The following is a 27922-nucleotide window of genomic DNA, read 5'->3' as shown; positions in this document are numbered from 1 at the left end:
TTATCCCATTCCTAAGAGGTCTGTAAGGGGCGTGCATAAGCCCACCAGCATGCCTACCGTCCCTATCCTAGTGTCCCCATTTATTTGTATTCATTTCCTTTGTTCATGTCCATGTTTATACTTATACCTGTTATCTTGTACATGTTTGACAAACTTGTACATATTTGACGAATAAATAATGAAATAAAGAAATAAACCTATCAGTTTTCTAAAGTAGCTTCTCCCTAGTCGTGCTCAACTCCCATTTGCCACAATCAATTTGCTTTTGCAAGCAAAACCGGATGTTTGGAGAACTACTTTTCCAAGAATTTTGCGCCTTTCCCCCTTTCCAGTCAACATTATATAACCCCTGAGTTTTCTGGCGGTCTCATTCAGGAAAACTAGCTCTTTCATTGAATCATTTAGCTAATTTTATTATTTAATTTTTCCGTTGTCAACCCAGGTGCTGAGCTAGAAGAGTAACTGCCTCCTTCCGTCGGAACATATTTTCAGCTCTTCCCCAATCTGTCCTAGAAAACCCTCGATTCGCCTAATGTAGTCGATCCAAGTGAAATCGTTCCGGATTCCCAAACTGGGCTATGGAAAATATTAAAATTCCGTTCCCAGGTGGCGATCCGGAGTATTACAGACCGAAATCTAACATGACGCCCTCCCAAAGGCGCTTCTCCCCCCCCCGCCTCTTCCAGCAGCCCAAACAGCTGGGCCAAGGCGAGGCGAGTGCCAGCGGCCCTGGGAGCCGCACCCTCCGCCACCCTCCCAATCGACTTTTCGGCGCTCTTCTCCACCAGCCCTTTCTCCGCGTAGGCCCAGCTTGCCCTTCTTCCCAATCGGCTTTTCCGCGATCGACAGACCGCCGCCTGTAAAGGGGGCCCTGTCGCTTCCTGGGCAACCGCGGCGGGATTGGATCCCTCGGCCGTCCCATCGGGGCCGGCGCCTCGGTGAGGCTGAGGTGAGAGCGTTGCACCTTCCCCCACTTCTCTGCCCTCCGCAGGGGCGTATCCCCTCTGCTGCGTCGTTAAGTCGGAGAGGGAGACCCTTCTTCGCCGCCCTTCCTTGCGGTCTTTCTCGCCCTGCCCTGAGCCTGGCATCGCTTGGGGCTTTGTTCCCCTTTGGCCGCATTCCCCCCACGAATGGATACCGGTGGGCGGCTTGCGGGTTCCGGGATTCCGCCGGGGTGAAGGAGCCCAGGGCTGGCAGCAGCCGCCTCAGACTCCTTGCTTCTCGGCATCTCTGCGATGCTCGGGCTGCCCTTTCCCATCCCAGGAGCCATTTCTGCTCGTCCTAAGGTCGTCTCCGCCCTTTTTCATGTTAAAATTGCAGAGAAGTATCGGTTCTTCCTACCTGTTTTTCCCCGACAGATTGGGTTGGGAGCTTGGTGGTGGAAAACAAGGATGAGTAACGAGCAGCCTCCGCTCCTTGTGTTGGAGCGAAATGGCGAAATACATTACCTAGCAGTTTTTGCAAGGTAGACATGTCTTGCTTTGGAGAAAAGGGAATCGTCTCAGAATTGGGTGCCTCGACTCTCCTTTAAAAAAAAATGATTGATTTAGTTTGTCACTCGTGTACATGATAACAGGAATAAGAGTAAACATGAATAAGAACACAGGAAATCGGTGCAAATAAATGGGGACATTAGGACAGGGACTCTTGGTTCATCAAATCAAATTATGGACTTGGAAGAGGCAAGATTTGGACACTGGATTAGTAGAAAGTCCATTCCTAGTGTGAATATGAGATGCCAACATAGAAGACTGGAATGGCAATAGAATTTATATACCGCTTTATAGTACTTTACAGCCCTCTCTAAGCGGTTTACAGAGTCAGCAATATTGGCCCCAACAATCTGGGTCCTCTCTTTACCAACCTCGGAAGGCTGAGTCAACCTTGAGCTGGAATGCTGTAACTGTATTTCTTTTGTGTTTTACTTTCTTGTGTTCTATTTTAGATTATTAGAATCCTTCAAAAATCTACTTTTAAGAATGCTAATTTTGTTTTACTCTATGGTTTTTATTCCCCCCTCCCCCCCAATCATCTGTCAGTGGTCTGCACTGTACTGTTGGAATTCAGAGCACATTTGAAGGGAAACCTGGATGCCTCACCAAAGAACATCTGAATTCAAAAGCTGCTCACACCTTAATGTAATTTTTTTAAAGGCATAGGCTTGATAATAGGATGCTTTGCATAAATGTACATCAGTCACTGTGGGTGGGTATTTGTGATATTCAGAGGAGGTTGAGACAGCTAAGGATGGAAAAAATTAAAGAACAGCATGGCTCCTTTTTATTATACTTAAGTATTTAGGTTTTTTTGCTTACAGGCCTTGCTTATCCAGATAATATAACTTTTTCCTTTATGTTATCTTTATATTCCTTATACAGCAACAAAGATGGTTAGGGGGCTGGAGGCTAAAACATATGGAGAATGGTTGCAGGAATTGGGTATGTCTAGTCTAGTGAAAAGAAGAACTAGCAGGGACATTATTGCTGTGTTCAGTATTTGAGGGGCTGCCACAGGGAAGGGTGTGTGTGTCAACCTATTTTCCAAAGCTTCTGAAGGCAAGATATGAAGTAATGGATGAAACTAACCAAGGAGAGAACCAAACTAGAACTAAGGAAAAATTTCTTGACAGTGAAAACAATTAATCATAGAACATCTTGCCTCCAAGTTGTGGGCGCTCCCATTACTGGAGATTTTTAAAGAAGAGGTTAGACAACCTCTGAAATGATATGGTCTCCTGTTTGAGCAGGGGGTTGAACTAGAAGACCTCCAAGGCAGTGGTGAAATTCAATTTTTTTTACTACTGGTTCTGTGGGCGTGGCTTGGTGGGCGTGGCAGGGGAAGGATATTGCACAATCCCCATTCCCACCCCTCTCCAGGGGAAGGATACTGAAAAATCCCCATTCCCACCCCACTCTGGAGCCAGCCAGAGATGGTATTTGCCTGTTCTCCAAACTACTCAAAATTTCCGCTACTGGTTCTTCAGAATTTGTCAAAACCTGCTGAATTTCACCCCTGCTTCTAGATCCCTTCCAAGTCTGTTATTCTGTAATATCCCACTTATGGCATATTAGCAATAGCAGTTAGACTTATATACCGCTTCATAGGGCTTTCAGCCCTCTTTAAGCGGTTTACAGAGTCAGCATGTTGCCCCCACAGTCTGGGTCCTCATTTCACCCACCTTGGAAGGATGGAAGGCTGAGTCAACCTTGAGCTGGTGAGATTTGAACCACTGAACTGCAGATAGCAGTCAGCTGAAGTGGCCTGCAGTAGTGCACCCTAACCACTGCGCCACCTTGGCTCTTTTGCGCCACCTCGGCTCTTAGAATATTATTCTAGTGACAAAGTTAACTGTTACGTCTTTGAATTTTGAGTTTATATGATTGATGATTTGGCCTGGAAAATTTTCTGAATGTCACCATTATTTCCTTTAAGCAAGTTGGACACCAATAGTCCTCGAGTTACAACTGCAGTTGGTACTGGAATTTCTCTTACTAAGCAATGTGGTTATAAGGCACCATGTCACGTGACCACATCATTTGGAGATGGCACTCTTCCTTGCTATTGTTAACCAAATCCCACCAATTATAAGCCAAGGACTACCCCGACCCAAGCTCTTCCTCCTTGGGACCTTCTAGTCCTGAGCCTGTTATTCAAAGTAAGGGACTTCCTCCCTTTATACTCCCTCCAACCTACTCTACTCCCATCTCTGCCCTTTGGACTACATTACACCCTGCCTAAGGGGCAGTAAGAGCCCAAGAACTGCTTTCTTTGGGGACTGCTTGCTGCACTATGGTTCAGGGTTTCTTGGCTTGCCGTGGCTCTAGAACTGAAAGAAGCCCCTGCCTGCAGTGGAGCATCTGCCCCAGCCCACCCCAGCCTAGGAGTATAGTGTGAAGCTGTAGCTGCTCCAGCCCTGCCTATTAGTTACTGAGAAGCCATAGCTCCCTTCACTGCTGTGCCCTTCAAAGAACCTGCTGTTCTATGTTTCACTGGCCCAGCTCAGCCTAGTAGTAGTAGTAGTAGTAGTAGTAGTAGTAGTAGTAGTAGTAGTAAGTAGTAAGGAGCTGTAGCTGCCCTTGCCGCCCTGTAGTTTGAGGCCTCAGCTGTCTTGCTTCACCACATCAGCTGACCTTCGCTATCTCCCTGCTTCTGGCAAGACATGCCTAGCCTGGTCCTTCATGAGGCAGCTGCTGGCTTTATGAGGCCTTCTTCCCAAAGTCTCATGAGGAAACTACAAGGTGTGTCTTCAGGAAAAAGTCCTTGCGCTGTCAGCAGGTAACTTGGGAAGGGTCAGGTCAGGCATTCTGGGTCAGCAGCCAGAGCAGCAGCAAGGGCCAGTGAGTTAGCTGGGTTAGTGAAGTGCAAGATAGCACCGGCGTTAAGAGTGCAGAGCAGTGAGAGTGGCTGTGGCTTCTCATTCCCCTGTGGCTTGATTGATTTATACAGTTTGCTTTTAAAATTGTCCTCTTTTTCATTCTGATCTTATTTTTAAACTAAAGGAAACACTGTTTTCAGTTTCTTTGACTTTAGATCAGTTTCGTAGTCTTCAAATCAGATAACATAGATAATGATTTGAGGAACTTATTCTTTCAAATATCTAAATCGTGCTCGTTTGGGGATGACTGTCATGTTTGCAAAATGTAGAGTGGCTTCCAGAGACAAAAAGAATATTTTTCCTAATTGATGAAAGATTTAATGTACCGTATTTTTCAGAGTATAAAATGCACCTTTTTCCCTAAAAAAGAGAGTGAAAATCAGTCTTATAAACTGAATACAGTATTTTTTGCCTCCTGAAACCCTGCCCCCTTTGCAAAAATGGCGGTGCATAGCCTTTAAGAGGTTTCCAGTGTGCTCCTGGGGGCTAGGGAGGGCAAAAATGAGCAAAACATGGGGTGATTTTTGCTTGTTTTTGCCCCCCCCCCCCTCAGGCCCCAGAGCACTCTGGAAATCTCCTAAAGGCTATTCATGCCCTTTTTTTGAGGAAAAATTGGGCCCGTTTTCGCAAAAAATGGGCCACTTTGGGAGGTCTGCAGAGTGCAAAAACTTTTTTTTTTAATTTGCCTGTTCAAAATCTCTGTGTGTCTTATACTCTGAAAAATACGGCAAATATTCCGGAACAGAATTTCAGAGACATGGAATCTTCTTGGGTTGGGACACACTGGAATTTTGAAAGCATGTGGTGGATGCATCATGATTGTTAAGGCTTGCTTCTTAAAACATTGTTCAGGCTGTTCTATTATTAGGACAGTCCACAAAATGTCTGTTTACCAGAAGATAAAGTATCCCCATGTTATACTTACTATAATCTTAGTGAGATCTACAGAGAAGCAAAAGGCATCATTGTAAACAGAGACAATGAGAGAGGTGGTTTTGCAGCATTCCAGCCTCATATTTACTTAATTTGTATTAAAATTTTAGGAATCCTAGTAGGTATTTAAAGGAGTTATCTAGGACATCTTGGCAACTGTGAGAACCACATAGCCTACCCCTTGGTCTTCTGAAGTAAACCATTAAAACATTATTAACATATTAGAGAAAATATACTTACCAAATCAAATAGTTTCTTCCATTTAAAACTACTCTTTGCATCTATTTCAGGGGAATGCTTTGCAGAGAAGATAAGAACAATAACTATTTCCTCACTGTGTGTCCACTTCTTTACTCATGACATACAATGTTCCATAGCATCTGAGATTTGGAGAGAAGCAATAATCTCAGGGACCTTGGACCATTATGGCAACAAGCTACACACCTCCATTTGATGATCCCGGGGAGGTGAGAGAGGGCTTTCTATGCCCCCTATGTCTGAAGGATCTGCAGTCTTTTCAACAGCTCCAATCTCATTATGAAGAACATTCAAGTGAAGACAGAGATGTTAAAGGACAATTAAAGAGTAAGCGTTCTAGTTCCTATTATGTATGTAACACAAATATTTTTTGCTTACTACATCTGAATATTGGCAATCACTTTCTAGAAGTAAGTAAGCCTGTATTAAGATGAATAGAAAGCCAAATATTAGTTGCATAGCAGGAGTATACAATTGATTTTTGTGGGGGTGGAGGTTCTAAAATAGAGTGGGTGCCTTTTTAAGGCACTCATTTAATCCTTAAACATGCCCCCCTTGTAAAAAGGCAAATGTATTAACATAGGTGATAATAGGTGATAATATTCTATTTATTAGAAAGGCAAATAATGTTACCTTCCTCTTTATGGCAATTCTGTTAACACTCATAATTCATGGGCATGATATTGATGATATCATGCCCATACACGATCTTTGAATGAAAGGAGTTTAGATATGTTAAAAGCAGAGTACTTATTCTGTTGTGTTTGGGTAATCCTTGATTTATGACCACAGTTGCACCACATCCTGCTGAGGGAGTTCAGCTCCCCTCCATGCACAGAGGGGAACTGCTCTGATATGGGCTACAGATCCAGATCTTTGGGATCTGGACCCTCTTTCTCCATCCCACCAAAGTACTTCAGCTCCCCTCATCGGGCAGCTCTTTCATTCAGCCCCCAGAAGGAGTCCTCTGGGCAGCTGACAGCCGCTTGAAACCTTCCTTGCTGCTTCCCACTGACTTTCTGGAGAAGCCCTCAGAGAAAATTACCAATGGTGATCCATGATCACATGATCATAGGGTGCTTGGCAATTAGTTGTAAGATTGTCTTCTGAGGGTGGAGTTTGATGATGGTCAGAAATGCTTTACAGATATAAAATGCCTTTTCCGAGGGCATAGTAATGTTGCACAGTGGTTAAATAATGTGTGTTAAATCAAGGACTACCTTTCATTAGATATCCTAGCACAAACGACAGAATGCTATTTTCTTTGGTGTAGCTATGATAAACCCAGTAACTGATATTTTATGAAGCCTTTCAATGTGGATTTAAATGACCTTTTACTATAAAGAATACAATCCAAAAACTGTTTTAGAGAGTCAATGTGCTGAGAAGACAAATAAATATATTGACTGTAAACCCCTTGTGAATCTTTAATATTAGTTGTTTATAAAGTAATAGATATGTACCATCTGTGCAAAAGTTAAGAATAACTGGTCAAATTATGTTTCAATGTATCCTTGTGTGGAGTAGAAGCTATCCACGTTACAAGTGAAATAAAATGCAAATGTGAATGCATACTTAAAATTTCTGTTTTTTACTGGCTGAATATTTAAAAAAATATATGAATGTGACAAATGCAGAGGTTTAGACTGTGAAGTAATTGGGTTCCACCACAAATGCGCGTACGAGAAAAGCACGTGTGACTAAAGCGCGGTGACAAAACCGCGCCGTCAAAACTGCGGAGACGAATGAGCGCTGAAGCGCGCCGACAACAGCGCGCTGACAGAAGCACGCTGTAACATAACCCTAAACCTAACCCTAAACCTAACCCTAAACCTAACCCTAAACCTAACCCTAAACCTAACCCTAAACCTTACCTTAACTTAAATTGCGCTTCTGTCGGTGCGCTGTTGTTGGTGCGCTGTTGTCGGTGCGCTTTTGACATCACGGTTTTAGCGCCGCGGTTTTGTCGGCATGCTTTTGACATTCGCGGTTATGTCGTGCCACGAAGTAATTATCCATAATTCTGTTATACAACATTATTTATTCAACGATGATCTGAAGAGGAAGGTTGGCCAAAAGAAATATTTTCTCTAATCACAAAAGTCATTTTTTTAAAAATTGGCAAAATAAAGTCTTTATAAGCTTAAAATTAGTGCTTTGGACTAAGGAAATGACATTTGGACTCTTGGCCACAAACATGAAAGAATATGGAGCATTTGAAGAAAAGATCACTCACAATTAAGCAGCAAAATATGCAATGCATTAAAAACCTGAAAGTAGTAAAGATTGACTTGAAAACTTTGGAAGTCTGTTACTTTAGCTGATTGTGGGAGTGAGGATTGGCTGTGAGTTCTCTGGCTGAAGTGACTTGTGATTGGATGGGTGCTTAGATATGTCTTAGATACATGAAGCAATTCTCTTTCAATGAAGGATGTGCATAAGCTACATGCTGGCCCCTGAGTTACCATCTAAGTAACTTGGACATTCCTGCTTGTCTTCAGGTGTCTTGTTGCTTTAATCAGAACAAAAGAAATACTTTAACCAGGGTGCCCAAAGAATACAGGAAAAACACCGTATCTAACTATCTGATACCATGATTTTGGGAAACCAGTACAAATTGATTAATAATTGTTAATCTCAGTTTAGTGCTGTTTTACTACATAACATTTTAGCCACATGACACATTGTTGCACAATAGATACTAATGTTTCTAAGTTCATTTGTATTTCTGTCTCTGAGGACCCAGACTAAGTCAAGTTACCTCTAGTTAGTAAGTCTCGCTGATTTCCATGGTGATTTTGACGCATTGAGTTTCATTATATTTTCAGACATTCAGCGTCATCCTTGGGAATACTCTGATGGGATTGAATGTGGCATGTAAACAACCCTTAGTCATCACACAATTTCAATCACTGGCTGCACAACTTAGTAACAAGAGCTTAAGAATAGTAGTAACCATAAAGGTGGAAATAATTGTAATATGTTTATATGCTAATTATTGGGCATTTCCCTCCACCCTCTTTTAAATAACTATACAGTTAGAAACCCATTCACAGTAAAATACGAAGATCATGTAGTTGTGTTGAACTGTTAATTTCCTTTACCTGTTACAAGTTGTTTCCCAGTTCTCTGAAGGCTGAAAACAATGCGTCATTGTTTTATCTTTAAGGTGCTCTTGCCTTCTGTTTCGTCCAGTGTTCTATTGCACAAATTGCTTCCTGAATTAAGTCTATAACCGGGTACAAAATATTCCTGTGGGCTGCCAATAATTGGGCTGCTTGGCTAATTGATACATTTATATTCCCAACAGATCGGACCAAGTAGATTCAACCCCCCCCCCCCCCCCGATTGTGCTTTATGGGAATTTTTGTAATTCTTTTCATATATATTTTTTCTTGTTTAGGTCTTGTTCAAAGAGCAAAAAAAGCAAAAAATAAACTGTTGAGACGAGATGATGAGCGAAATGATGGGGGGACTCAGGACCGATATGAAGGCTACAGTTATGGTGGAATGGATCCATATATGTGGGAACTTGAAGAATTAGGTAACCAATCAAGAAATCTTCATTTGAAACAAGGATAGATGGCATGTGACTCTCCCTAGATATTGAACTGAAAATAATAAAGCTGTGAAAATTTTAATAGTTACAGTTAGCTGGATATTTTTTAACTTTGTGAATTTATTTTTATGTTGTGTATAAATCTATATAAATATACTACACTAACTTGATCTGAGAGAGAGCACCAGTAAATTCGAGAAGATACGTATCATAATGTGTTATGAAGATAGTTAGTAATAGATAATGAATTGGTACAAATGTATTTATTCATTTGATGCTAAGAGCAAAATGGGCTGAGCACTAGAAATAATTAACATCAGAAGAAAATTTCATAATAGAAATATGTCTTCTGAAATACCATTATCTTATAAATAAGAATAGTATTTTATCAATGAAGACTAAAATACAGAGTACTTAATATTTAGAGCATGTTTATATAGCATATGTTAACCATGTTGACTATGCATGCCAGATGATATGGCCAACCACATTTAGCCGTGTTTTTTTTTTTACTGCAATACCCAAAATTACAATTACCATATTTTTAGAAGTATAGGACGCACCCTTTTTCCTCAAAAACAGGCTGAAAATCTGAGTACATCTTATACATCGAATACATCATTTTTTGCCTCCCAAAGCCCTGCCCCTTCACCAAAATGGCCATGCATTGCCTTATGGAGGCTTTCAGAGAGGTCCTGGGGGCTGGGGAGGGCAGAAATGAGCAAAAAATGGGCTGTGTTTTACTCAATTTTACCCCCCCCCCCAGCCCCCAGGAGCACTTTATAAGCCTCCATAAGGCTATGCATGCAATTTTTTTGACAACGGGCTCGTTTTCGCAAAAAAAGGGCCATTTTTTTCTCGTTTTTGCCCCCCGAGCACTCTGGAAGCCCCGCCCTCAAAGCTATTCATTGTTTTTTTTTAAAAAAGGGGGCCCGTTTTACCTACTCTCTCCTCCCCTCACTATCTACTGTATTTTTTTTCTCTCTCTCTATTTCTCTCTCTCTATCCCTCTACCTACCAACCTACTTACTCTCTCTCTCTCTCTCTCCCTATCTGCTGTATTTCTCTCTCTCTATTTCTCTCTCTCTCCCTTTATCTACCTTCCTACCTAACTACCTAACTACCTAACTACTCTCTCTCTCCCTCCCTACCTATTGTTTCTCTCTCTCTTTCTCTCCCTCTCTATCCCTCTATCTACCCACCTACATTTTTTTAAATTTGCCTCTTCAAAACCTTGGTGCATCTTATACTCTGGTGTATCTTAAACTCTGAAAAATATGGTACCCTGCATACACAGTGGGGCAAGATAAATCCTTTCCCAGGTTTCTTTGCTCTCCTCAATACCTACTTTTCCATATCATTTTCTTGAAGGATTATGGCTGTTTAATTAGTTGGATCAGTAAAGAAATTATATGTTTATGCTTAATATTCTAAGTGACAGTCTGGGTTGGTTGGTTGGTTATTATGATTGGTTGGTTACTGTATCTATTGTTAGGCTAAATGGCATTGCAAATGGTCCACGAGCTACCATTCTTTAATTCTGAATTTTAGACTGAATAGCAAATTTGATAGAAATAAGAACATGATAAACTGGCCATTAGCTGAATATTTATGGTTGAATTATTCTGTCAAGTTTCCTAACCGGATATTTTATATTAGGTGCTATAAGAAGTCATCTTTCTGATTTTAAGAAACACAGAGCAGCCAGAATTGATCATTATGTTGTGGAAGTCAATAAATTAATAATCAGATTAGAAAAGGTAAATGATTTGTAGTTTTAAATTTTTTACTTTACTTTCTATTAAACTTTTACTTAAAATATTGTAATAACATATGTAACCCCTTTTTTCAATCATTAGCTACTGTAACATTTCTTGTGATGTTTTTAATGATGTTATTTGTTGAAGTATAATTCAATGTATGCCTTGGTGAGGTGCTATTAACAAAAAAAAGTAATAGTGGTTGAAGAGATGTTAAATATAGAGAAAGAAAACGTTGATCTATAATTTACTTTAACGAAGCATCCTCTAAGGCACAAGATACTTTTGATCCCTGCTGTTTGCTTAAGTCTCACCCACCATTGATACAGAGCAGTCTAAAAAGCATAGTAATAAAAATTAGTTGGCAGAAAAAAATGCTGTCTTGACCTACTTTTAACATCTCTGAACTGTCCTATTAATAGCAGTAGTGCTATTAGACTGAGAAATTTAGTATTCCCTTTCTGGTCTAAATATTATACAATAAGGAATTAAACAGAAGTTGGAATGAAAGAACATAATATTCTTTCTTTAGCAGTGTTGAACATTACTTTTTAATTAGAAAAATTTAAATATCTTCTCAATTTTCCTTTTTTAATTTGTTTTTTACTATTTTCCCTATTCAAACTTTGATCTTTAAAACAAAAAGATTTCTCTGAATTTTAAAATATTTTTCTACCCCCCCTCCCCATTTGGACTCTATTAATCTGCTGGTCTATTACTAAGGTGATATAAAAGAGATACTCTGGGAAGACATTTGATTTTTAAGAAAAATTGTTTAAAACAGATTTACTTGAAGTGATGTGACAAATTGTACAGTAAAATTGGTATGTATATCTAATTCTTGTTCGTTTTCTTTTGGTCAGCTTACTTCCTTTGACAGAACAGTTACAGATTCGGCAAAGATAAGAGGTAATGAGCACAAAGACAAAATGCCTTTGCTAATATTTTCAAATAGGATTTCATTAATGATGTCTAACAGGTTATCGTGTCTTATTGTAGCAATAGAGAAATCTGTCGTGCCTTGGGTTAATGATCAAGATGTGCCATTTTGTCCAGACTGTGGTAACAAATTCAGCATACGGAACAGGCGCCATCACTGCCGACTCTGTGGCTCTATCATGTGCAAGAAGTGCATGGAACTGGTTAGTCTCCCCTTTGCAAGTGAGTACAGTGGTTAGAGTTTGAAGTGCCTTAATTCTTTAATTTTAAGATCATATTTTGGCTTAGTATCACTCAAACATTATTATTATAGTATGGATTCAGAAATCCATGTGCATATTAAGAGCCTCGGTGGCCCAGTGGTTAGAGTACACTACTACAGGCTACTTCTGCTGCCTGCCGGCTGTCTGCAATTTAGCAGTTCAAATCCCACCAGGCTCAAGGGTGACTCAGCATTTCATCCTTCCGAGGTGGGTAATATGAGGACCCAGATTTCTGGGGGCAATATGCTGACTCTGTGGACCACTTAGAGAGAGTTGTGAAGCACTGTCAAGAGGTATATAAGTCTTAATTGCTATTGCTATGTCTTTCACAAAAACGGTTCACCAACAAAAGGGCGAACGACAAAAGCGCACCCGACTAAACCGCGGTGACAAAACCACAAGTTCTAAAGTGCGCCGACGAATGAGCGCTGAAGCGCGCCGACAACAGCACAGCAACAACAGCACAGCAACAGAAGCGTGCTGTAAACCTAACCCTAACCCTAACCCTAACCCTAACCCTAACCCTAACCTTAAACCTAACCGTAAACCTAACCATTACCTTAACTTAAATCACGCTTCTGTCGGCGCGCTGTTGTCACCGCGTTGATGACGTCGCGTTGATGACGTCACGGTTTTAGCTCTGTGCTTTTGTCGTCACTCTTGTCGTGCGCGCATTTGTCAGGTCACGTACAAAAACGAGTAATTGTCTTCTGCCCTGATAAGATACCCACTTAGTGCAATAGAGGAAATTTTAGAAGAATTGTTAGACATATTTTAAAAGTCATCTTGCTTTTGTAGCAGCATAGACAACAGCCAAATGTTGCCCTCATGTGTGTACATGTATACACTGGATTTTCAGAGAGTTTATTTTTGGGTGGGGAGAAGATTGAGAAATCCCCCCCCCCCCCAAAAAAAAAGCAGTTGGCAACTCATAAATTACATCTTATTCTCCCGGAGTCTCTGTGTCTTTAAATTTTTCATATTTTTGAAAATGCTAGTTTTAGATGTTGGGATTTTTTCCCATGTTGTCAAAAACTATTTTATCTTTTAAAAACTTATTTCCAAAAGATATATAGAAAAAGATGAAAAAACCCCACTCGTCTCCTTTCTATGGCTTTTAGAAGTCTCATCTAATACACTAAAAAGTTTCTTCACCTCAAAATGGAAATATTCCATTACTACAGTGTGAGTAATGTCAGTTGCCTGTTTAGTAGTTATATTTCATGATATGTGATGTTATGCAAATATTCACATTTACTTTGAATATAATATTTTACAGTTGTACAGGAAAAAACATTCTGATTGATATCTTTATAGCAGCCACCTTTTAGAGTAGCTTCATTGCAGTTCCTGTTTTTACGTGTAAATTGAGGTGAGCAGAACTGAGTATTTGAAGATGTATTCAAGATAAATGTTCTGTCATCAAGACAATTGCATTGTGTCAGTTATATTTTGTTGGTCTCCTTTCAGGCAAGCTTACTACTGCTAGCAAGGAAGTCTTGGTCTCTCATACTAGCCCCAGCTGCTCACCCAACAGCATCCAGGGCTCTCGACGAGGTAGCATCAGTAGTATAAGCAGTATCAGTTCTGTTTTGGATGAAAAGGATGATGATCGAATCCGTTGCTGTAGACACTGTAAAGAGACACTGCTCAAAAGGGAACAACAGATTGATGAAAAAGAATATATACCAGATATTGTGAAACTATATGAGGTAAAATGACTGAGATCAAGGCTTAAATGGGATAATAATCATAAATTATATAATAATTTTTATGGGAGTAAATCTAAGGGACTAGGAACTGTTTCTATTAAAAAGAAAACAGTAAATTTGTTCATTGATGATAACATTTGGTTTAGCTTTGATGATTAGAAAATAACAGCTTGGCTGAGATAACCTTGGAAGCTTCCCATTTCATTCTATCAAAATCAAAATCTCACCTTGGAAAATCTGAAGTTATGACAATTTCTATTGTTACTGAAATTGAGTTACTCTTATAAGAAATCAACAATTTATAGTCTTTTGTGTTTGACAAAAATGGATGAAATTTGCAGCTACTGTTCCACTTCAGGGGATTATTTTTCCTGCCAAATTTCAAACATATTGGTCCAACTGTTTTCAGGAATTTAGAACCTTTTCAAAAAGCAGTTGCTTGCCCAGCTTGGATTTGTTTGAGTGACAATTTATATGAAAAAAATGTTATAAGCACTGTAGGATAGGTATAGAACTTTAGTTTGGTTCCTGTGTAACCTATTTAGCAATATGCTGCCACTGTTAGAATACTGCATATAGTCCTGGTCATTAAAGTTCAGAAATCATATTATAGGTATGGGAGCAATGCAGAAATGGCCAGCTGATATTCCATAGGCAACGTTATTTAAATAAACCAGTGTAATATCAGTTGAATACTGCATAGCTCACAAAAAAACCCAGATTCATATTGCTTGCAAAACCTAGACCTAGTATAATACAAGCATACAATAATATGTGAAATGGATTCATTCCTGTTCTAACCACCAATCTTGTAACTGAGATCCTTAAATTCACATAAAAGAAAGGAAAAATAGGATGCATATAACACATTTATATTTGAATTATTGTTGTGAGTTAATTTTAATTTGTTGATTTCTTTTATTAAACAAGAAACTCCGATTTTACATGCAAAAAGTTGACCAGAAGGCTCCAGAATACATAAAGATGGCAGAATCCTTAAAGTAAGCCACTTTAGATTTTTTAAAAATAATTGATTTTTGTATTATTTAAAAGCTATTAGATGATTGTGTTATTTAAAAGAAACCAGAAAAGGCAAATGTTATTTAGATATTAATTACTAACATCTAATTAGCTTTTGGCATTATATCTATTGGAAACTTCACTTTTGTAAAAAAACAATGCATCCAAGTTATTATTTATTATTTTCTTTGGGACAGCTGTGTATTAAATTTGCATTATTATTAACTGAGACTTAGAACCAATTTTCACACTACATCCAAAAATCTCCTTATATATTTTTTGCGCTGTTAGCAGTACTGGGTGATATTTACACAATTATATTTTCTGAATTTTATTTAAAAGGCTTATATGGGCCTCAGGTAAGTTTGCGTAGGATTATTTTCATACATATAAATCAGTGATGGGATTCAAAAAATTTTATTACTGGTTTCTGTGGCCGTGGCTTGGTGGGCATGGCAGGGGAAGGTTACTGCAAAATTCCCATTTCCTCTATATCAGGTGGAACTCAGGAGGCAGAGAATAGATGAGAGTGGGGCTAGTCAGAGGTGGTATTTACCAGTTCTCCGAACTACTCAAAATTTCTGCTTCCGGTTTTCCAGAACTGGGCAGAACTGCTGGATACTACCTCTGATATAAATGCTTTAGCTTTTGAAGTAATAAAGAACTTGGAAACCTAATCATTTGTCTCAATTTTTTGGAATTACATTCTTTAAAAGATATTTAAAATAGATACTTAGTTAATCCAAATTCAGTTTTTCAAATTTAATCAGATTGCAGTAGAAAAGAAGAGTATAGTTTAAAGGAAAAAATACCAAAAACTTTAGGACAAAAACCAAAGTCAGAACCCCAAAAGTCAGCTGATGTCTGTAGTAAGTGGCAAGTATATATAAATACTTGGCTACCAAGGCTGATTTTTATTATATTTGGATTAGTGTCCTTATAAATGCATGTTTACTTTTTCAAATCCATAAGCTTAGTGATGCTAATTTTGAATCAAGTTGTTTCCCCACGCTAAAATGGTGCTTAACCATGTATAACTCATTTTAATGAACTAAATAATTTTAAGAGAAATTAATGACAAAAATGCACCAAAATCTATATTTGGTATTCATTTTTTTCCATTCTTTCATAACCATAATAAATGAGCCATGGTGGCGCAGTGGTTAGAGTGCAGTACTGCAGGCTACTTCTGCTGAATGCCAGCTGCCTGCAATTTGGCAGTTCATATCCCACCAGGCTCAAGGTTAACTCAGCTTTCCATGCTTCTGAGGTGGGTAAAATGAGGACCTAGTTTGTTGGGGGCAATATGCTGACACTCTAAACCGCTTAGAGAGTGCTGTGAAGCGGTATAGAAGTCTAAGTGCTATTGCTATAACACATTCACTGTTCACTAATGAGCAAAAATAATGTTTTAGATGTGTTTAGATGGTTCTATACTACAAAATAACTGCTGAATCTATATGGATGACAATTTGGAGTTATTTAAATGTGCATGTTCTCTTCCAGTGCTGGAGAGACAACATACAGTCTTGAACGTGCTAGCAATCTTAGAATAGAAGTGCAGAGAATGTATGAATTAATAGATGCTTTAAGGTAAGTACAAAATATGAAGATGGAAATTGTAACTGGATTATTTTTTGCTTGGATATACACACTGCTCAAAAAAATAAAAGGAACACAAAAATAAGACATCCTAGACCTGAATGAATGAAATATTCTTATTAAATACTTTGTTCATTACATAGTTGAATGTGCTGACAACAAAATCACACAAAAATTATCAATGGAAATCAAATTTAGCAACTCATGGAGGCCTGGATTTGGAGTTACACTCAAAATTAAAGTGGAAAAAAACACTACAGGCTGACCCAACTTTGATATAATGTCCTTAAAACAAGTCAAAATGAGACTCAGTAGTGTGTGTGGCCTCCACGTACTTGTATGACCTCCCTACAACGCCTGGGCATGGTCCTGATGAGGTGCGGATGGTCTCCTGAGGGATCTCTTCCTACACCTGGACTAAAGCATCCCCCACCTCCTGGACAGTCTGTGGTGCAACATGGCATTGGTGGATGAAGTGAGATATGATGTCCCAGATGTGCTCAATTGGATTCAGGTCTGGGGAACGGGCAGGCCAGTCAATAGCATCAATGCCTTCGTCTTGCAGGAACTGCTGACACACTCCAGCCACATGAGGTCTAGCATTGTCTTGCATTAGGAGGAACCCAGGGCCAACTGCACCAGCATATGGTCTCACAAGAGGTCTGAGGATCTCATCTCGGTACCTAATGGCAGTCAAGCTACCTCTGGCGAGCACATGGAGGGATGTGCGGCCCCCTAAAGAAATGCCACCCCACACCATTACTGACCCACTGCCAAACCGCTCATGCTGGAAGATGTTGCAGGCAGCAGAACGTTCTCCATTGAGTCTCCAGCCCTTCTCACGTCTGTCACATGTGCTCAGTGTGAACCTGCTTTCATCTGTGAAGAACACAGGGCGCCAGTGGCGAATTTGCCAATCTTGGTGTTCTCGGGCAAATGCCAAACGTCCTGCACGATGTTGGGCTGTAAGCACAACCCCCACCTGTGGATGTCGGGCCCTCATACCACCCTCATAGAGTCTGTTTCTGAGCGTTTGAGCAGCCACATGCACATTTGTGGCCCGCTGGAGGTCATTTTGCAGGGCTCTGGCAGTGCTCCTCCTGTCCCTCCTTGCACAAAGGCGGAGGTAGTGGTCCTGATGCTGGGTTGTTGCCCTCCTACAGCCTCCTCCACGTCTCCTGATGTACTGGCCTGTCTCCTGGTAGTGCCTCCATGCTCTGGACACTATGCTGACAGACATAGCAAACCTTCTTGCCACAGCTCGCATTGATGTGCCATGCTGGAAGAGCTGCACTATCTGAGCCACTTGTCTGGGTTGTAGACTCCATCTTATGCTACCACTAGAGTGAAAGCTCTGCCAGCATTCAAAAGTGACCAAACCATCAGCCAGAAAGCATAGGAACTGAGAAGTGGTCTGTGATCACCACCTGCAGATCCACTCCTTTATTGGGGATGTCTTGCTAACTGCCTATGCTTTCCACCTGTTTTCTATTCCATGTGCACAACAACATGTGAAATTGATTGTCAATCAGTGTTGCTACCTAAGTGGGCAGTTTGATTTCACAGAAGCGTGATTGACTTGGAGTTACATAAGTGTTCCCTTTATTTTTTTGATATATATCTATGTATATCTATATCTATATATCCATCTCTCTCTCTCTCTCTCTCTCTCTCTCTCTCTCTCTCTCTCTCTCTCTCTCTCTCTCTCTCTCTCTCTCATCTATCTGTCTGTCTGTCTGTCTGTCTGTATGTATGTATGTATGTATGTATGTATGTATGTATGTATAAAATCTAAGATATATATATTTAGAGTTACAACCCCCGGTATGCCCAAATATGGGAGGAAGTTCAATACTTTCATTCTCTGTCCATCGGCTCGTCACAAGAGACCATCCAGACAGAAACCCAATATTTTTACTGTTGCCTTTTTGTTACATATGTGTTGTATTTGTGCTGATAAATAAATAAAGGGAGACTAGTATAGATCTATGTCAAGCTATTTAGCTCTTATCAGCTAGCCGCATCGAATCCCAGTAAGGGTATGGCTAGCTGATGAGAGCTAAATAGCTTGAAATAGATCTATACTAGTCCCCCTTTATTTATTTATCACCACAAATACAACACACACACACTATATATATATATATATATATATATATATATATATGTATGTATGTATGTATGTATGTATGTATGTATGTATATACATACATACATACATACATACATACATACATACATACATATATATATATATATATATATATATATTGTGTGTGTGTGTGTGTGTGTTTATGTGGAGTGTGTGGGTTTGTGGAGTGCTGGCTGGCTTTGTTTCAGTAAGTGGATTGATTGGATGTGTGGCTGTATCACGATTGGTAAATTGGTGCTGATTGTTGCTGGCTGTGGGCCCGTTGTTATTTTGTGTTGTAAGGGTCTGGGTGATGGGTGGGGCTCGTTTGTTTACCAGGGCTGGTTTCAGATGTCTGGTAGGCAAGAGGTATAGTCACGTTTATTCATGTTGTGGGGGTATTTCTCTATTTCGATAGCTTCCATAATTATTCTCTTGTTGAAGTGTTCAGTTTTGGAGATTAACCTGGTTCCTTCAAAATTAATTTCATGACCTGTAGCTTTAAGGTGCTGGAAAAGGGAGGAAGTTTTTCTTTTTTTCTTACTGCGTTCTTGTGTTCTGTGATGCATGCATTTATTCTCCTGTTCGTTTGTCCTATGTATGTTGCAGGGCAAATTTTGCATGGTATTTCATAGACTCCTTAGTTTTCTAGCTGGATTTTGTCTTTGGGGCTTCTTAAGATGTTGGCTATTTTTTGGTCGGTGTTGAAGGCTGTCTTGATATTGTGTTTGTGGAGAATTTTGCTGATTTTATCTGTGGTGCCTTTGATGTAAGGGAGGAGGGCGATGCCATTGTCCTGTTCTGTGTCTCGGTTTTTGGGGGGAGTCTCCCTTTGGATTAGGTTGGTAATTGTTTTTCTTTGGAATCCGTTGGAGATTAATACGTTTGTGAGAGTGTGTAATTCAGTTTTCAGGTGGTCTTTATCGGCTAGGCGGTTGGTTCTGGAGATGAGGGTCTTGGCTACAGAGTTGATCTGTGCAGGGTGGTGATGGGATTGTGCATTTAAGTAGCAGTTGTTGTGTGTGTGTTTCCGGTAGATGGTGTGTCCTAGGGAGCCATAGGGTTTTTTGTAGATTAGGACGTCCAGAAAGGGAAGTTGGTTGTTTGCTTCTATTTCCATAGTGAATTGTATTTCGGGTTGTAGGCTGTTGAGATGTGTGAGGAAGTTGTCCAGTTTTTCTTTCCTGTGTGGCCATATCACGAAAGTAAGAGTGTGTGTGTGTGTGTGTGTGTGTGTGTATTCATTCAGTGAAGATGAATATTTTTTTTTAAAAGGCATAAACTTAGTGAGCTATATTTTATGTCATAATAAATCCATGTTGCCATGTTACATGGTTTTTACCAATACTTGGCAATACTTAAAATTCTCTGCCTCATATTTATTCCTCTTAGCTGATTGTTATGTATTTCTAATTCACTCTTTTTCTTTGTTTGTTTCAGCAAGAAGATTCTAACTTTAGGGCTGAATGAAGATCCACAACCTCATCCCAGAACTTTTCAGCTTCAGAGGATGATTAGATATTCAGCCACACTTTTTGTTCAGGTAGCGATATGTAGAAAGGATGAGCTGCGTTTAGATATGTTAATTGCTCTAAGACAATATCAGATTACATACTGACACTTTAAATGTTTCTCAGGATGTTAGAAAACTGGTCATTTTGTTTTAACAATTTGCATAATGAAAATAAATTAGTGCTTCAGTTTTTAAATACTTCCTACCTAATTAGATGTAACCTATATCAATAGCTCTGTTGGTATTTAGAAGACTAATGAATTCTTTTGCACAGTGTCATAGTGATGGGAACGGTTTCTTAGCACTGTAATTGGATTCTAATTTAACAAGTTATTGCATGATATCATGGGGCAATTCCTTGTTATTAATCAAGTAATCTAAGCCTAAGAAAATAATATTTGCTTATTCTCAGGTTTTGACTTTTCTTTTTCCTTTCACCTGCTTCCCCCTTCATTTGAAATTGCATTTTAATAATTCTAAGGTGCTAACTTTTCATAGAGTTAGTAACGTTGGAAAGGACTACAAATCCAACCTTCTACAATGTGCCAATTAAATTGTCCTCAAAATGTATCTATCCGGTCATAAAAGCCTCTATAGCCTCTATATAAGTATTATCTGGATGACATCCCGCCTCTTTGTTACCATACAGGGAGTTCTTGACTTACAAACACAATTGATCCCAAAATTTCAGTTGCTAAGTATAACTTTTGTTATACTTAGCAACTGAAATTTTGGGATCAATTGTGTTGTTAAGTAAGTTATTGACCCATTTCATGACCTTTTTTCACAGTTAGGAGAATTATGTAATTGTTAGGCAAATCTGGCTTCCCCCATTGACTTTACTATTGATTTTCTATTATCCTTGCACTTTAGTTATGTTTTTCTAAAAAAGCTAATTGAAAAAAACATCCCAGAAACAGGAAATTGTAAGACACTTTCAAGAAAGTTAGAGATATATTCTAGAACTGATCAGGAAACAAATTTTATTTGGAAGGGACATACTTCAATTACTAATCTCTTATTTTGAATACTGTTATTCGATACTATGTATAGTTAGTTGATCACATTTTAACTTTATTCTTTGACACATGATTTGAATGGGCATTTTTTATATTTTAAATCATTAAAGTATAATTGTATGCACCTTATTTTTCAGAGTATAAGATGCACCGGAGTATAAAACGCACCAAAATTTTGAAGACACAAATTAAAAAAAAAAGTTTTTGCACTCCCAAAAATGGCCGACGTTTTGCAAAAACAGGCCCGTTTTTTGTTTAGAAAAGGACATGCATAGCATTTAGGAGGCTTGTAGAATGCTCCTGGGGGCTGGGGGGGCAAAAACGAGCAAAAACTGGCCTATCTTTTGCAAAAAATGGGCCCATTTTTTGTCAAAAAGGGCATGCATAGCCTTTAGGAGGCTTATAGAGTGCTCCTGGGTTGTGGGGGGCAAAAACAAGTAAAAAACAGCTTATTTTTTGCTCATTTTTGCCCTTCCCAGCCCCCAGGACCACTCTGGAAGCCTCCTAAAGGCTCTGCACAGTCATTTTTGCAAAGGGGGCGGGGTTTCAGGAGGCCAAACATGCTGTACTCAGTGCATAAGATGCCGTCTTTTTTGAGGGAAAAAGGTGCGTCTTATACTACCAAAAATACGGTTTGTATGTATGTATGTACACATTTTGTAGTTTTCAATATCTAAATCTTAGTATCCTATACCCTTTAAAGTGATATTTTGAAAAAAAATATCCTCAGGAAAAATTGCTTGGCCTAATGTCTTTACCGACCAAAGACCAATATGAAGAACTGAAAGAGAAAAAGAAACAAGAGTTAGAGAGAAAACTGCAAATGGAGAGACTGGCAAGTATTTTAATTAGTATACATTTCTAACAATAAGTTTCTGTTTGTTTGTTCACTGATTAAAGTATTTCCTTTCTGAAATACTTTACTTTTGAATTTGTTCGTTAAAACAATTGCCAAGTAGTGTGACATAAGTCTATAATACATTTAGAACCAGTTTAAATAAGAATGAGGCTTTCCCCCCCTATTTCTTGTTTAATTCATTTCTTTTCTTGCATATCATTTTTTGGGTGGGTGGGGGGGAATGATGTCTCTTAGAAATTTTCAGAAGTTTTCAAAAATATTTTAGCCAGGAGAAAAATCTGCTCTGCTCTCAAATTTTTGTTTTCACTACCTTTATGTTGCTTTATTTTATTACTAGTTTAGAAACATAAACATATATTTATCTTATTGAAATAACAGTTGCATGTGATACATTAAATTTAAAAATGCAATACATATTAAAAGTGATTGGATCAATGACTTCTGATCTAATCTCTGAGTTAATGGACTGCTGATCATTCCATGGCAGAACACAGTTCTTTGAGATCTATCGAGAATAAAACTTGATAGAGCATGGCTATTTACCCCATATGTAAAAGTACAACTTCTTCTTGCTGATTCTGCTTAGCTTCGTCTGTAAAACATTATTCTAGACATATTTCATGGGAAATTATTTCTGTTAAATACCATTTAGATCATTGTGGACATGGACAGTTGAGGAACAATTAAATTAATAGTAATCCTACATAATCCATCATAAAAGATTCTATTTTTTGAGATGGAGAAAAAAATGTTAGAATATTCATGACTGGGAAAGACATGGTAACAAGGTCAGCCAATGAATAGGCATAGTCAATGGGAGTTTAAACAGATCGGAGGTCTGTGCTGAGAATCGAAACTAAAACTACTCTGTCTGCTCTGAACTCTGAACTGAAAAACTCCTTTCTGCTGTACTGCTGCTAGTGTTTTGCTTGTAACTTACTACTACGTTGGAGAAAACCTATATTGGTATTACACATTTATTCATGTGTTATTATGTATATTAAGAAGTTAATGATTCCAGCTGAATCAGTTACCTGTGTGTGCTTTCTGGATTTGATTTTTCTGCAACAAACTGACAAAAAATCAGAAAAAAAGATCCCTTTCCACCAATATAGTTGCCTTTCTAGTCTCATGTATCTAGGCTAAAAACTGTGGAAGTTGTTGAAATGTGGACTCCTCATTGGAATGTGGACCCCTTTTAAAGTTTTCCTTTCAATTTGGCTAGGTGAAATATGAATCCCAGAGACGGCAAGAAGAGAAGCCGGCCGACTACACTTCCAGATCCTTCGCAGCATCCAATGGTGACGTCCATCGAACAAAAAGGGTCGCAGTGAAGAAAACTGAAGGATGGCTACCCACTGCTAGCCTATCTCGGAACCAGGAACTGGCAGATCCACTTCTTCAACAGATCGATAATATCACTTCCTTTATTGAGCAGGCAAAGAAAGCCAATCGTCTGGATGAATTCCAGATGCTGCAGGAGAACCTGCGACAGCTTCAGGATGAGTACGATCAACAGCAGACCTTCAAAGCCATCGAGCTCTCTAAAAAGCAAGCAGAAATGGAGGAAATGCAGAGAGAACAATTGCAGATCCTTTGTGAAAAAGAATGGAAAAGGGATCATAGAAGAAAGATGTCTCAACATTCACGAACACGTTCTCTGGATTTCAGAGAAGTGAAGCCCGACAAGCTCGAGATGGAGAGGGAAAGCATAAACCAAATAGCAGAGGCTTTGGATCTGGATATGCTTCAGGACAAAGATTACTCTGGCTGCAAGGCTACGTTGCCCAGTAGTGGTGTTGGATTGCCAGGGAGCAAGAACCTGGTTTTGGTTTGCCAACCTGTAGAAGCCTCAGGGCAAGAAAAAGCCTCCATAAATCCTTTTGAAGATCCTTTAGTAATTAGCCCTCCAAAGAGCGACCCTGACAGTCCTGTTGCTGAAAACCCTGCAGTAGCTTCCTTGCCTCCCAGTGCCCTGCTCAATTACAAAAGAGAGTACAACCCATTTGATGAAGAGGAGGAGTCTCAGCAGGCAAATGGGGTAGATCTCAGTGCTCCAAACCCATTTGAAGATTCTGTGGCAAATCCATTCTCTACACCTGGGGGTAATCAGGAAAGTGGGAATCCATTTGAGGAATCAGGGTCTTCCTCTTTGAATCCTTTTGAAGTGGAAAGTGATAATGAGGTTTCGGGGGAAGATATCATAGAGGAGGAATTACTTCTCCAACAAATTGATAATATCAAAGCCTATATTTTTGATGCCAAGCAAAGTGGGCGAATGGACGAGATAGAAGTATTGACTGAGAATTTGAAAGAACTTAAGAGCACCCTTGCAAAACAGAAAAAGAAATCGAGCTGCTGAACTATGTCCACATACTTTTGCAGTTCCCAAAGGCAGGGAAGATCAAGGTAAAATGAGAAATGCATCGCAAAAGGCGCTTGGGTGCTGAATCAAGCATAGGCACTTTGGCATAGGGATTTCCACTCTTCAGATCCGTAAAAGTCAACACTATTTAAAATGTTATAATTACCCGAAACCGTTCTTCAAATACTTGGAAAAGTCTGTATTTGTATCCCAACCCAAATTTAGGAGCATAATTGTATTTCTCAGCACCTGCTTTATCTCTGATGGGTTCAATTTTCAAAGGGGAAAATTGGGCATTTTAAAATTCAGGAAATTATTTGCAGTCCTCAAGACCATCTGAATTTATTTTCTCACCAGGTAGGATTGTATGTGCTTAAAAAAAAAGAAGAAAAAGAAGAGAATTGCTTGAAACCATCTCTTAGATTCCTAAGGCAGAAGCAACTTGTGCAGCAACTTGGAAAAGCTTTTACTGCTTCCAAAGAAATGTGGTGCTCACAGGAGCCCAACGCATTTCTTCAGAATCGTTTTTGAATCTTGCACAGCTCAGCTAATCAGAAATTAACACAGTTGCAAATTCTCAGCTTCCCTACCAACTTTATATTTTAGGGAAGCAGAAGAGAGGCAATAACTTACCGTTCAATAGAATAAAGTCATTCATTGCTAAAGCAACATATATATTTCTAAAAACATATGCACATGTTTTAGAAAACAAATGCATAAAACCTAACTAGACATCATGTATTTTTTTCCCTTTACCTGTTCAGCTGATCAAACTATTTGAATAACTTTTTCCAGCCAATTCTAGATTGTACTTTTGTACAAAAGTTTGAAATTTTGACAGTCCCTCAAAACTACATAATTTCCAGGCTTTTAGAAATGCCATAATAGGAAAACTGTTTGAAAAAATTAGAAAATTTGCATCCAGAACTGTGCTTTGACGGGAGCCACTCAGAGTATAAATTCAAAACTAGAAGTCCATTTTTCTTTCTAGTTTGATTTCTCTCTAGGGTTTAAGGAAATGTTAAGTCTAGAATGGAAGGGGGAGGGGGGAGAAGTGCCCAGAGTATAAGAGAGACCAACATGAACTCATTTCACAAAAAGAAAGTGTCAGTGTTGACATACCCCCTTCATTCGTTGTAAGGAGGATTTGTGCGAACCCTGTTATATTAAATGAAGGCTATGAAATTCTTAGGGTTGAGCTATTCATTTGTAAATCTTTTTTTTCTTTTATTGATCTGCCAGCTATGAACAGAAAGGTTTAGAAGTGTTAAATAATATCTGGTTTCAGTTGTACGGAATGAATTTTATTTAGTTGCATTTTATTATTTTGGTAACAAACCAATTTTAATTGTTTACATCAGAACTTACTTGGAGAGTATTATGTACTTAGGGGAATGGGAAGAAGACCCAAGCATTAATCATTCATCCGATTTTGACAATTGTTTCCATTTAGAAACGCTGGTAGAGATGATACTGTACCCAATATATGTGGACACTAAATGTTACATTCCTCAAAAGATTAGAGATAGAATGGTCAAGAACTAAGGCAGCACTTTATACTTTCAGCATTAAGTATTACATGTTATTCATTTGTTAATTCATGGTATGCGTATATATATATATGGTTTCCTTTTTAGTAGGGAAAAACTACTTAGCTTTGATTTCATGCATAACTCAGCGACAGCCTGTTTTAATGAAGCCTGTAAAAACTGAGCTGAACACTGCCCATCAGGTTATATAATAAGTCTAAGGATACTTGTTCTGAATTTTTTTTTTTAAATGGGAGCATTCTGGAAATGAACTTACAATGCACTAAACAGGACATGAGTTGGAACATAAAAAAGTGATATTTTTAAAAATGGATACCTACAATTTGAGCAGGCAGCAAAGGCGCAATGATTGTTTAAGGTAAAACTATATTTATTAAAGACAACAAGGCCACAAACTTGATCTGCCACTCTTTATGTCCAACCAATATGAATGTTTCAGTGGCTTTTTCTTTTAATTTAAACCAATTTCCTTGTTATATGCATTCTGCCTTGTTTCTATGTATGCCATAGTCTACTTTATAAGACATAGTATTGATGTATTTTATTAATAAATACATTGGTTGTAGCTCTATAACCGCAAGTCAATGTGGAATTATCCTCCTTGATAACCTAATGGTTGTCTCACATTTTGTTAGCCTTCCGTTTGTACTACTGAATTGACACAATGAAAATAAACAAGACCATGCCATTATGAGATTGAACACTAATGCCATTTGTTTGTACATTTGCATGCACTAGTTTGTAAAGTTTCTCATGAAATAAAGTACAATTTTTGTTTCTGTGAGAGTGGAAAAACTGATTAGGTCAACATCAGCACAGCATTCTAGTCTTCCATGTGAACTGCAAATTCTTCTTATGAGCAGCACGCATGAAGCATTTTTATACTGAGCCAGGCAATTTGTGCAAGGAAACATTGTTTAGATGGGGATCTTTTCTGGCCGATTTACTGAAAAGATTCTAAGGATTTAATCTCTGTTTTGCACCAAGATACTTTCTTTAGTTTAAATAAAATGAGAAATGCATGTAGGAAGAAAAAAACAACTTTTTTTCTGGAATAAGATATTTAAAATAAGGTGAACAGTCTTTCAATCCAAGTCTTGTGTAGGAAAAAGTATGCACATGGTGAAATGTAGAAAACTACATAGTGTTCATACATGATCTTTGGTTTTTAAAAAAAAAAGTTTTGCAATAATGTACCATTTGAACCAAGACAGCAAGAAATAGCAATAGCAGTAGACTTATATACCGCTTCATAGGGCTTTCAGCCCTCTCTAAGCGGTTTAGAGAGAGTCAGCATATTGCCCCCAACAATCTGGGTCCTCATTTTACCCACCTCGGAAGGATGGAAGGCTGAGTCAACCCTGAGCCGGTGAGATTTGAACCGCTGAACTGCTGATCTAGCAGTAGCCTGCAGTGCTGCATTTAACCACTGCGCCACCTCGGCTCTGCAGCACAGTAGCCCGGGTTCAAATCCCAGTAAGGGTATGGCTAGCTGATGAGAGCTAAATAGCTTGAAATAGATCTATACTAATCTCCCTTTATTTCTTTGTCAGTAAATATAATTCAACACAAAAATAGCTTGTTGCGAAGACTAGATTGGGACTAAAAGTCGAAAGTAGTAGTAGTATGCTCTGTCCAATACAGTGGTCGTTTGCATCGGTTTGGGGGAATTGGTAGTGGTGATGGTAAGAGGCTCCGCCCACCCACCCAGACGTCATCACGGACCTCCTGCGCATGCACAGAAGGTTTTACGTAAACCAGATGCGTGCTCCTGCTACCAAACCGGTAGTGAAGAAAATAGAATACCATTACTGATCCCATAGTTTGGTAGACCAGGTTGCCCTGAAAGACCGGTCTCACCAGAAGAAACACTTAGTCTGCACCATAGGACCCATCTTTTTCCTTGCTTTAAAATTATTGAGGCTTTTTAAAAGTCAAAATTTTACTTTATTTTCAACTCTTGGCTTCAGTGCAAGTGAAATCTGGGTTGCTCAGGGCATTAGATACAGCTTCCTTTTATGCAGTTGATAGTTTTGATTTCCATGAACATGAAAAGCCTCAGTA

The 27922-nt window shown here is 38.9% G+C and overlaps 1 protein-coding gene across 3 annotated transcripts; it reads left to right on the top strand.

Moving 5' to 3' along the window:
• The first annotated feature begins 799 nt into the window (after nt 1–799).
• Nucleotides 800–26637, top strand: RBSN (rabenosyn, RAB effector). 3 transcript variants are annotated; one of them, XM_032210160.1, is made up of 12 exons: nt 800–949; nt 5599–5893; nt 8970–9110; nt 10785–10885; nt 11749–11794; nt 11885–12046; nt 13558–13799; nt 14730–14800; nt 16326–16412; nt 19993–20095; nt 21815–21919; nt 23169–26637. In XM_032210160.1, the coding sequence occupies exons 2-12, from the start codon at nt 5734–5736 to the stop codon at nt 24303–24305; spliced, it is 2355 nt and encodes a 784-aa protein (XP_032066051.1). In that variant the 5' UTR covers nt 800–949; nt 5599–5733; the 3' UTR covers nt 24306–26637. The 3 variants fall into 3 exon arrangements, with proteins under 3 accessions (XP_032066051.1, XP_032066054.1, XP_032066053.1); XM_032210163.1 differs by lacking the exon at nt 800–949 and adding an exon at nt 1918–2138; XM_032210162.1 differs by lacking the exon at nt 800–949 and adding an exon at nt 3443–3655.
• The last annotated feature ends 1285 nt before the right edge of the window (nt 26638–27922 follow it).

Source organism: Thamnophis elegans, chromosome 2 (genome assembly GCF_009769535.1).
Source record: "Thamnophis elegans isolate rThaEle1 chromosome 2, rThaEle1.pri, whole genome shotgun sequence".
Lineage (NCBI taxonomy): Eukaryota > Metazoa > Chordata > Lepidosauria > Squamata > Colubridae > Thamnophis > Thamnophis elegans.
This window is presented reverse-complemented; position numbering and strand designations above follow the sequence as displayed.

Bases quoted from the DNA above. Each gene is read 5' to 3' on its own strand.
- RBSN (XM_032210160.1), top strand. From the start codon at position 5,734: ATGGCAACAAGCTACACACCTCCATTTGATGATCCCGGGGAGGTGAGA. The intron at 16,413-19,992 runs GTAAGTACAAAA...TGTTTGTTTCAG, and splicing joins GAATTAATAGATGCTTTAAG to CAAGAAGATTCTAACTTTAG. The intron at 21,920-23,168 runs GCAAGTATTTTA...CAATTTGGCTAG, and splicing joins AACTGCAAATGGAGAGACTG to GTGAAATATGAATCCCAGAG.